The following is a 12035-nucleotide window of genomic DNA, read 5'->3' as shown; positions in this document are numbered from 1 at the left end:
TTAGCCCAGAACAGAAGGTATTTTTCAAGTATCACAAATGAAAAGTAGTTCAGTGATTCCTCGGTAAGATTAGGCTAAAAAATGGGGATATAGAAGATTTGACAGAAACACGGGTGCCCGAAGGTTGCTGACTTTTTATGTCCTTGTTTTGAATATTCTTATTTATACTTCACTCTGGAGCGATCAGCAGTGTTACATATTAATGGTGGAGCAGCTGGAATGCTTGCTCGTTTGAGGTGTGCAGGAACTGCTCCAACCCGCAGGTGCTTTAACTTCATTAGCCTAAACAGGTGCCCGAGTTTTGAAAAAAGCTAAAGGTCTGATTAAAATTGTAGCCACTGGCTTCACAGCTGAGAGGCATCATGACTGATTATTCTGCTGTTGCTGAAGGCGTAGCTAATACAGCCCTTAGCAGAGGCTTGACCTTTTACAGCGAATGTTCTGCTGGCAGGCGTGGAGTTAAGTTGTGCTCCTGGTCTCCTGCTGCCTCAGGTATTATTCAGCTCATGTTTTTTACATATGTATACGGTAGATGTTGGCTGCTGATGCTGCAGATGTTGGTGTGCTGTGCTGGTTGCTGGGTTGGGGTCTGTCTGCCAGAACCGGGCAGTGCGGTGCGGTCACAGCTCTCCCCGTGGCAGTCTGGCAGCTGGGCTTATTTCAGCAGTTACTTACTCGTTTCACGTTATGGAGATTTTAAGAGGGAATAGTCTGCGTTTTCTCATTGTTCTGTAACTAGCTACTTCTCTGGACTTCAGGAAGAAGGAGATATTCGGTGTGCCCTAATCCCAGTGTGCTTGCAGACCACCCTGCGTGTGGGTATAAGGTGGTTTTCTGTGATTTGTGGGATGCATTAGCCCTTCTTATAATAGGGTGTGCAACTAACCATCTACTTGAAACTATTTTCTGGTGAATTAACTTTGCTTTTTATGTGATTGTTATCTCTGTAAGGTCATGTAATCTTTAAATGAGTTCTGCCAGACAGCTCCTGAGTACTCTAACCATCACGATAAACTTATTAGGTTGCCTGTGAACAAAGTAGAGGTGACTATAATACTCGTTGTCAATCACTGCGCACGCACTGTCTTGCAACGCGAGTCACGTACAACCATCAGTGTCCCCAGACCCATAGTGACATCAGAGTGGACTGCTGCTCCAGTTGATGCCATTTCAGTGGCCTGAGGCAAGTAGTTAACCAGGGTTGACTTCGCAGTGACAGCTATTTCAAAGAGAAGTTTTCTGTAGAGATTTTGTTTTGAAGGCCTTAGTTCTTCAAAACTGAAGCGTTGCTTAATGTCTGTGTAGGGGACACCCACGTTTGATCCATGTCATGATTCCGGAGAGTCATACAACACAGGCAGCAGAGCTGTGTTTTTCTGAAAGGATGCCTAATTTCTTACCAGTGATCTTTCAAGTGTTTTTGGAGACTAATGGCCGTTCTCAGATGAAGGCTGAGGAAAGAATGAACTTTGTTTGTTGCTTCACAAGCTGGCCTGGTTCAGGTGTGAACTTGAAAAATAAGATACTCTTGAGGTTTGGAAAAGCTCATGCAAGCTTGTGGAAACTCTAGAAGGTTTTTATCCAGAAGGAAAATGTTAGGTTTAAATGTGTCGTTTGCTGACCTCAGCTGTAGCTTGGTGGCTAGGAGATGGGGACAGGTGAGCTGAAGCTTCACAGATGATGTGTCCTCTCATACCTTATCTCTGCTTGCAGGAAAAACAAATTAAGTGAACCAGCAGTTGATATTTGATTCTTCCTTTTTTGCAATAGAAGGTTGAGATCCTTTAATTTTCTGTAAAATCTTTAGTATTTGAGGATTTCAGAAAAAAGACAAACACTAGAAAAAAACCCACCCAGAATCTCATAATAGTCCCCTTTTATTCAGGGAAACAGAGGCACAAAAAAGTAACCGATCTCTCTGGCTTTATAAAAGGCAAAGCATGGAACAGCGGTGGCAGTAACCAGGAGTCCCGAGTAACAGAAATACTAATGCTGAAGATAATTTTCAGGCATTTCATAAATAAAGTAACTTGTCTATAAGCACAGAATGTTGCTGCTGCTGTAACTGTTCTTCTGAAGTGGTGCCTGTTTCTTGAATTGAATATTAATCCAGGGGAATGAGTGTTGGGTCAGGGAATTGCGTCCTACAGTACTGTCCTTGGTAAGCCTGCCAATTCTTTTTGTCCTTGATCATAAGCTCCTTTTGTGTATGTTAGAAAACAAATAGAAGTCACAGAGAGATGGATGGCTTCAATCAAACTTAATGATGACATTTTCATTCCTGAGAATGGCAGCATATCGATTTATATCTATGTATATATGTGTGTGTGTGTGGAAATTAACATTACTTTTGGTTTTGTCTTTTAGAATCCCCTTCCTTGTGCTTCTCGTTTTCAGCTGAAGGGCAAATTGTCAAAATAAGACATGGCTTTGCGATTTTTTGTCTCAGCTCTCCCCTCTTCGGTGCTTTGCAATGATACTGTTTGTGACTCACTTGTTGCCCAGTGTCCTTCTCTTCCAGTCTTTGATTGCAGTCAAGTCAGATAGTATTTACCATAACACTAAAGCAGAAGCAGGTTCTCTCTGATGTACTTGAATGGGAAATTTTAGAAAGTGATGGGTGTAAGAAAGCGATGTTCTTTGCAAAAAATTAGTCATAATCTCATTTGAGTTAAACCAAACATGATCCCACCTTCCACGCTCGCTGCCCAATGTGAACACCAAGTACTCCAAAGGATGATCTCTTGTGAGGGAGAAGGAAACCCAAGATAACTCACTGCTGACAGGATCTTAAGGATTTTTCCATCTGGAATAAAAGATTTTTGTAGCTTGACAGAAAATCAATGCTTTCTCATTCTTATTAGGCCTGTAGCAACATCATCTATAGACATCTCTACACCAGGGAAAATTTCATTTAAAGTTCCCATCATTGCAGCCATACTGCTGCTAAGAAATCTTGGGATTCCTTATGCAGATGAGGTTCCCTTAGTCCTCCTTGTGCTAGCAGCATCAGGGTGCCTTGTGAAGGGCAGCTTCCCATGATCAGACCTGGTGCCAACTCTTCAAATTATATTTCCTTAGAAAAAACTGACCTGTTTTAAGTGTGTCTGTGGGAATGCAGCTTTGTCAGTGTTAAATCTTTCAATATTGCCAGCATCTGTACATCTGCAGGGGTGGTAAATACAATGATTTACATTGCCAAAGTCCTAGAATAACATAGCAGAGTATCATCTCTTGTGTATTTTGGCAAAACACATATGTTACCACCGGGAAATCTTTTGCTTATGCTTGAAGTGCTGAGAGGGTAATCGACTAGCTTTGGTGGTTGTTTGAGTAGCAAAGCTCTTGCGTGTGCAGGAGCCTATTGCAAAGGCATTCTCATTGTAGTTCGAATGCAAACACATGAAAGCTAATGGCAGTAACTAATAACGGTAGTAAGAGGAGGGAGAGATTATGGAGAGGGTGTCTCTCTCAAAAGAAATCATCGTTCAACTTCAACTGCCTGCTAAGCACTTCCTTGGAGGGTAGCTCGACGCTTTTTGTGTCTGATCCACAGCCTGAGCACCGTGAGACCGGAGTGGCAAGAATCAGGCTGTGGTACAGTTTCTTAAAAGATGAAGGAGAGAACAGGCAGCCCTTGAAAAATCCTCACATTCAGAATACATACGGCATCTGAAAATTGGAAAGGATCTGAAGTGAATTACTAAGCAGAGCTAGGGACCAACATAAACTAACAAGTATAAATGTAAGCCTGAATTTATCAGCTAAAGCCAGGCACATTTGAGAGTGTGTGTGTGTATGAGAGATTCCTGCTAAAAGCACAGGGTGAGCGAGTGATATATCGCTTGATGCTCTTTAAAAGAAAATGGTTGCCATCCATATCATTTTGCTTGCAAATGTATTAAAAAAATGGAAAATCTCTGTCAGATACATGTGCTGCAAATGGTTATTAATGGTGTTCCAGAAATATTTGGTTTGGAGGCTTCCTTGGAATCCACCATTCAAATGTCCAGGTGTCTTGAGTTGTCTTGAAATTGGCTGTCATTCTCTAATATGGTAAAGTGAGGGCATTTCAGAGGTTAACTTCAGTCTGGTGAAGCCTCTGATCCTGTTCTCAGTGGAGAGGATCTTCCAAAGGGGTTAATCCATCTTCTGTAAGTATGAGTGTTTTGCTCATGTTTTAGAGGCACTACCTCTCTCCGTGGCCTACAGAAGGCTAAATTTAGTCTGTAGTCCTTTGAACACCCCTTATTCACTGGTATATTTAAGTAAATCCTTGATTCCAGGAATGGTTACCTTCTACCTCACAGTATATGGATACTAGCCTGATGACAGCAGTTGCGTAAATGAAGACTGCCGAGAAGGGTCCCGGCTTCTGACTTTTTGATTGTCTTTTGTATGGTTTTAAGAAATTTCATTGCATCCTCCTGATTCCACTGAACAAAACTGTAGATTCACCGGTGCAAAGGTGTAAAATATTCAGGCTTTCTTTTTGCAGCCCTGCTCCATGAGGGAAGCTCCTAGTAATTGCACGAAGAAGCGCGAAACTTCAGGGTCAGCTGGCTTGCCACCTCTAACTGATGCTTTACTAGAACAAAACATAGCAGGAGAGTAAAGTGCGGGAGCTGCAGCAAATTAGGCTCAGTGGCAGCGTTTAGAGTTGCAGGATGAAAGCAAAATAAGGCCTGTTTGTCTGGAAGTCTCTTTGGGGTTCGGTGGTACGGATGGTACTCTAAAAATGTAAAATGGTGTTACACGCTGTTAGAGAAGGGTTCAGCTCAGCATGCATTAGAGCAAGTGGCTGTGACAACTGAACTGTGTATTTAAAGGGTGTGCTGTTAGGGCCCCTCTCCTGTGTCCACTTACCTTCTATCTAGGCTTATTGCTGTTGGTGATGGACAGTGATGTAAAGTTAGTCTTCACAGCAGATATTCTTCTGCGATAGTCGTCTTCCTGGGTTTTGTCACAGCCGTATTTTGCCTCCTCGCCGATCCTTTTTTCTTTTTCTCCTATTTTTGTACCTAAGTAATCTACCACCACCGTGCACGTGTTGTTGAGTCTCGTAATTGAAGCGGACCCAGAGGTGACTCCCACACCAGACTCCCGGCGTTCAGGCGTTGCAGCGACCTTGTTATTCCACTTGGTTTTCAAATGCCCCGTCATCCCACTGAAAAGCTCACTGTCTCTCTTGTAATTTTTTTAATTATTTTTTTTCCCCTTGTAGAGCATGATGAGTGTGGCAGCGAACAGCATAACTGTGATGAGAATGCAATCTGTACTAACACTGTCAGGGGACATAGCTGCACCTGCAAACCCGGATATGTGGGGAATGGGACCATCTGCCGAGGTAAGTCTGTTATTCTAGAAACACCGTAAAAGTGGCAGACTCTATTAATATTTTCTGACAGTCACCTACGTTCTGGTAACTTGCGATGGCTGGATCCTGTCACTGATTCACTGTAAGATTTATCATCTGGCAAACAGAGTACGCGTGGAGATGATGGGCATTGATTTGTGCATAACTTCTGAGCAAGAAGGAAATATTTTTTGAACGCTAGAAGAAAAGTACTTTTAATTTACTGTCGCCAAATACTGTCATTTGAACTAGTCTCATTTAGCCTTTAGGTGACTTTTGTTGTTTTATAAATGGTGGATTGTATGTGCTATCACCTTTGGCTTTTAAAATTTGGCCAGATGCCTTTTAAATTAGGATAATTGTCTTTTATGCTAACATCATATGGTTGTCCTTTGACTGCCTACATCAGAAAAGGGATTTTTTTCCTTAATCTTTAAACGTGTATTTTGAAGATTTCTCATTTATCTAAATAAAAAATAGTAATAGCCAGCCATTCTTTCTGTGAAGTGGTAAGTCATTTATTGAGGCTGGAGTTGTTGTTTTTGTTCCCATAGAGAAAGAGAGGCAAATATGTTATATAGACAGAGGAGGGAATACATTAACTAGTTGGCTTAGTGAGGGCTGTGGCATGAAGTACTGTTGAGTTGTAACTCATGCATTTATGAATTATATTTGTCTTACAAAAAGCTATTTTTTGTCTTGTCTGGGACTGTATACTTTCTAAACAGTATTGCAGTAATAGAAAACTAACTTTTAATGTTTTTTAAATGACAGCTATGGAAACTGAGGAATGTACTGGGTAAGATGTTCTGCACTTAGTCTGGGGGGCACAAAAGGTTGGGTATTAATTTTCCAGAAAGTTGTAAATTGGCCAAGCAATTCCTTAAAGGAGAATGAAGATTGATGGCATTCTTGTTTCAAGCTGAAGTTCTTCACCAAGATTAGCCTGTCATCTGCTGAGTTAGTATATACCATCTGATTGCTTTTTGATATGATTTTCTTTGGGTGCTGTCCATCCGCACAAAAGCGTTCCTCTGGTTTAAAACTGTAAAATGGTTCATTAAGGATTTAAGAAGGGATACAAAAATGTTCCGAAAATAGTGGGCAAGTCAAAACTTGGTCTGTCTGTATTGAAGATGAAGGGGTGGTACTGGGGAGAGCTCATTGTAGTACGTTTTCAGTCTTAGATTACAGTGCCTGTAAATTGCAGCACAGGCAACTCTCGTTTCAGGGGAGCCAGAGTGAAAAAAACTGTCTCTGTTTGACTGTGGGTTTTTTTTTTTCCCCCTGAGGGTAATACAACAAGACAAACCCTTAATCATATTTCTTTGAAACAGGGATGTTTGGATTAGTTCATAAAAATCGCGTTTTCACACTGTGTTTCTTTGTTTGCACACCTGGATATTCGGTTTGATGTGCCAAAAACTCAAAGCGAAACTTCTACTGCATACTTATTAATCTGGTAATGTTGAAGTAATGAAATTGCACTGGAGAAATGCAATAATTTTTTTACCCTCAAAGTTCTGTTGAAATCTGAGTTGTGGATAAAATATATATTTTTTTTAAATAATTATTTATTTTTATAATTATAAAAGATATATTACATCTATTTTTTTAGTAGGCCTTGAATTGCACACGCAGATGTGGGTATAGCTGCCTTTCTGAGATAGGTGTACATGGAAATAGAGGAACCCAAGTGCGTTCTTATAGTCTTTCTGGGAGGCATAAATTGAAAGAAAACTGGAGGCTCTAGGAAGGTGGTTTGCTGTCTAATAACTATTAAAGTCACTAGGGATAAGAATAATCTGTCACTACATGGAATAATTACTACTGCAAACCAGCTAATAGTAGAATTGTGTGCATTTTAGTAAACAGTAACACACTCAACGCAAAGTAGCGTCTGAGTGTCTCAGCCTGTGGTCCTGCGGACACCTGAGATTTTTACAAGTTTGGACAGCTAATTTACGAAACGTTCCCACTCTGCCCGTGGTAGCACCAGAAACTTTGCTTTTGACCCCTCCCTTCTTTTTTTTACCAAGTTTAATGGCGATACGTTGTGAATGGCATTTGGTTAAAAATGAACAAAAACCAGAAAAATTATCAGTTACTGGTCACAGGTTTCATGCACAAGTACTAGGGTTGGCACAAGGGAAGGGAGGTGTGGACGTGTTCAGGACAACTATAAGCTGCTGATGTTGTCTTGTAGTAACTTTGGGGCTTTATCTTCAGGTAACATAAATTGGAAAAAATAGATATAAGACAAGGCGATATGTTTAATGTAACACTGTTTTGAAGATATGATAAACATTTTTATTCTCCTTGAGTCATCTATAAGTGCTTTATAAAGGTTTACGTGTTATAGACGTGTACCCGCACAAAACAGTTGTTCCAACTACTACGGAAATAACATCTCCGTAGTTCGATACGAATCTCATTAACGCAAAACCATAAACAGAGAAATGATAATTTTCATGATGAGAGAAAAGGACTGGCTTTGTGCCTGAGTCTACAATCTATTTCAACAATCTATTTTAACAATGTTATAAAAAATAAAATTAGAGTCATGTTCCTTTTTGACTTTACTGGATACCACTGTGATAGTCTCTATAAAAAAACCAAAATACTGTTAGAAAAGAAGCCATATGTGTAGTTAAATTAAATTGTATGGTGACCTACTGGTAAATATAATGAAACTACTCCGGCAGGGATTTGATGTTTGCATATTTTTTTGTGAAATATCTGGAGAAGTAAAAAGGACAGGGATAATCTGGGTATGAATATTATGATTGCCAGGGATTTTGAAATAAAAACCAAATGTTGATGAGGAAAGCAATTTTTTTTTTTTAAAAAAAGTCTGTATAATCAGGCTGTCACACTTCTTGAGTAGAAAAATAAATTTCATGCATAAGGAATCGCTTTACTGTAAATGTGGGAGACTAGACTATGTAATTAAGGACTGGATTGTGTCAAACTAGATGTGGAAAGTGTCACGAAGGAAGGTGGTGCAAAAGGGCGCAGGGTGAGACCAAATGCACTCCTGCATTAAAATAAATACCTCCATAGTTGAAGTGACATGTAAATGGAAAGAGAAGTGGAGATGGACACAAGAAAATCTGTATAAACACCTAGTTACCAGTACATAGATGGTAGGACCATATAATAGAGTAGACACAAATAAGACTCTTATTTCCTGTGGATGCTTTCAGTCTCACTTTAAGAAGTGGGCTTTAGCACCCCAGAAAGACACAGAAAATTTGGCTATAGATTGGAAGAGAATGAGGCTGAAGTGAGCTGAAATGACAAGGCAGGACAATGCTGTGCCATCACCATTAGTAAATTTGGCAGAGTGCTGGACCCAGAATCAGATAGATTATATCTTAAGATTTCTTCTGATAATGAAAAGTAACACAGGGAAATCTTTGCTGGGAGAAATTATGGCATTAAAGGCTCAGGACAGGGGTATAGCTAGTTGAATATCGAGAGGTTCTGAATGTAAACATTTGTTAGGTTGCTCTTTTCTTTGAAGCAAACTTTGAAAAAATTCAAAAGAACTAAGAGTGATTCAGGAAATAGGAGTTGTAGGTGGGTAATGGGCGACTCATGCCATGCCTGTTTACTGGAACACTGTAAATGAATTGTAGAATTCCTAGGCGAGGGTGTGAAATAAGGCCAATTGTAGCAATTTCACTAAGCTTCAAGATAGGATTCAATAGAGAAGCATAAAGGCAATTAACTTAGGGTAGAAGGGAAAGGTGCTAAAAATTGGTTTAGCAGCTGAATGTTCTAGTTAAAAAAAGAAAAAAGCACACGTTAGGATGGACCTTGCAGAAAATCAGTGTTTAGTGGCAATGGTTAGGTGAAAGAAGTCTTAGTTTCCTAGGACAGCCAGGTTTATGAATAACCTGTCACCTGTAGACAAGGTTGTGTGTGCAGGAGTAAAACTGTCGTGTATAAAATGAGTAAAACTCACTGTCATGACTCCAGCTGAAGAACCAGGGATATTGAATACAGAGATAAATACCACATTTAGACTATAGAAGCTCCTGGTCTCTGTACTAGTGCAGGTGTGTGAAACCGTGGCAGGGCTTGAATCTGCGAGGCTGGAAAATGTGTACAGGGAAAACGTCTTTGTCTGCTTTTTGTCCTGCGAAGTTCTAGTTCCAGTTCCACTTGGCAGCCTCGCACCACGTGCTGTGGAAGCGACATGCTGAAGTGGGGTGTGCTATTTCTTAAAATGTGAAGGACCTCGTGCTCTGCCGTCAACTTTACCTTGGTGAGATGGAAGCTGGAGAATATTTGCTGCAGGGTGTACAGTCCTACAGTTCAGAAGTTGCTTGCAGAGCTTGTGCCTTGTACCCGCTGACTGCAGTCAAAGAAAGGAGCCAAGGTACATCAGCAGGTTTCCCAAAATAATGGATGACTTTTGGGATTAAATGCCTTAAAACAAAGAAAGAAACCCCCACCCATCAGGTTCTGTAGGGGCTATAGGTCTGACTCGGCAGCACGAACATTGTGCAAGTCACCGTCAAGGTTTTGTTGCTATCAATTGTTTTCCTTTTTTACAAGGAGACCTGGATGTGCTATGCGAGCCTTGTCCTAGCTCTTGGGATTTTGTTCCAAGCGTTTGTTTTCAAGTAGAAATTCTGCCCATAGAAGTCCTTATGTATATTATCAGAAAAATAGGAGTGGTCTTGAATATACTTAGATGGTAAACAGGGACAGTTCTTCTGAAACGTGGACAAGGTGTGTTTGCTAAGCTTTTTTTTTTGTCTGGGGAATGAACAGAAGTCTAGCACTGCAACAAGTGCAAATATTTTTCATTGTACTTCTTTGTTTTATTTGTATAGTCTGTCTAACAGGTATATTTAGCGTGCTATTAATATCTCATTTAGTGGTTTCTACTGAGTTGCAGATTTATTAGAATGATTAAATGAGGTGGATTTAGTCACAGCCATAAACCTTAAAGCAAATGTGTGCAATGACTGATGCCTGGGCAGAGAAACATCAGGTATTGTGAAATAGAAATCAAAACGGTGTTTATTCTAATTAGTATTCAGGCTGTAGAATGATTTATTTCTGTCAGAGTACAGAATATGATTCCCGCCCCGTTCTATTCCTCTGCAGCATTTCACAGGAGACACTTAAGGGATTACAACTCGGTGTATGATGGAGTCTTAAGGATGAAAGCCATTATTTTTAAGTGGCTCAGTTCTTCTGGTGTAATCTGGAAACCCAGATTGGTTTCTTAATTGTACTGTGGTTCTTTGTATCCATTTACCTTGGAAGGTGTATTTGGGAGTGAGGTTGTTACTGATGAATTTACTGGTCACTTCCTGAATAACTTTATTGGCAACCTGATATGAAAAGAGATCAGCCTTCAAACAGATACTCTTATCTTTTATACAGTAATGGGAATATTCATATGGAGTCGTTATTCATAAAACACTCAACGTTTGTTGATGACCACAGTACATCACAGGCTTGACAGTTGCTTCTGTTTCATGCAAGTCAGTGAGTTGGCCTATTCTACCCTGTTTTAATCATCATTTATAGTTGGATGTTTTAACAAATGGCAGTCTGAGCACTTTCTTTCATTGCAGTTTTCTCCTGTTTCCAAGCAGGTGGTTTTTTTTAAAGCAGTTCTTAGTCTGAAATATAGTTAATAATCTGAAAGATATATCTATGAAAGAAATTGTATATCTTCCAATGTGTAGGCAGTATAGCAAAGAGTAGTAAGGGGATGACTAAAGACTAAGAAATTTTCGTCTATTGTGAGATTTCACCTGCTATGAACAATACTCAAGAGTATTTTTAGTAAGAGCTAAAGAAGGAAAAGAAAAATCAGTGTCTGGTTATTTCTGTGTTGGGTTGTCTCCTTTTTTTGTCCCTTTTACATTGACATCAGCAATGCTAGGGTAGATTAACTTTAAATGCCAGCAATGTGAGACAGTCAGACATGCTGATATCTTGATATTAAAGCATATCAAATCACTGTAAGGTGACTTACTGCCACTTAGGTTTATGTTTTTTGCATGTATGTGTGTCTGTTGGAGGTGGAGTTGAAAGCCCTTATGAAGCATTGGAGTGCATTATGAATAATATGTAGGCCAAGACTGAAGTAGAAAGGAACAAACAAGTCTTTTCCCCATAGCCTCTGATTGTTGTAGCTGTAGGGCTTTGAATGGTTGATATGCCTTATCATGGCTTTAATTGCTGTTTTGGTATAATATTCACAAGTCTCATGAAAAAATATAGGAGTTTCAACTCATTTTGAGATTCTCGTCTTCATCCTTCACAGTCCTGAGCTTTGTGTAGTTTTCTCATACTTAATTTATAGCGAATAAATCACTGCGAAGGCAGATAGGTGCATTCACGTGTGTTTTGGTGTCATGGCCCATGTGGAAAATGCCATGGCAAGTGTAGAACACTGGATAGTCATACTTTTTGGGTGACACGTTCTAGATGTAACTGACTTAATAATATAAAATCAATGTACAGATATATGACGGTGTAATTAGCATTCTCATAGATTTTTCATTCTGAAACTAGCTTGGTTGGACTCAAAATCAATATGATTGAAGCCAGTTGATTTTCTATAGTCCTAAATCCACTGTATCAATAAAAATGAAAATTTGAAGTTCTAATGTAAGAATCTTTGTATTTTTGTTCACTGTTAGAT

The 12035-nt window shown here is 39.7% G+C and overlaps 1 protein-coding gene across 2 annotated transcripts in view; it reads left to right on the top strand.

Moving 5' to 3' along the window:
- The window catches only part of NELL1 (neural EGFL like 1), a 304980-nt gene that overhangs the window by 181790 nt on the left and 111155 nt on the right, over positions 1 to 12035 (top strand). For both annotated transcript variants that reach the window (XM_064452862.1, XM_064452861.1), the window contains exon 14: positions 5225 to 5347. In XM_064452862.1, the coding sequence (XP_064308932.1) occupies positions 5225 to 5347 (123 nt within the window). The remainder of the gene's footprint in view (positions 1 to 5224; positions 5348 to 12035) is intronic.

Source organism: Phalacrocorax carbo, chromosome 5 (assembly GCF_963921805.1).
Source record: "Phalacrocorax carbo chromosome 5, bPhaCar2.1, whole genome shotgun sequence".
In the NCBI taxonomy this organism is placed as follows: Eukaryota; Metazoa; Chordata; class Aves; order Suliformes; family Phalacrocoracidae; genus Phalacrocorax; species Phalacrocorax carbo.
This window is presented reverse-complemented; position numbering and strand designations above follow the sequence as displayed.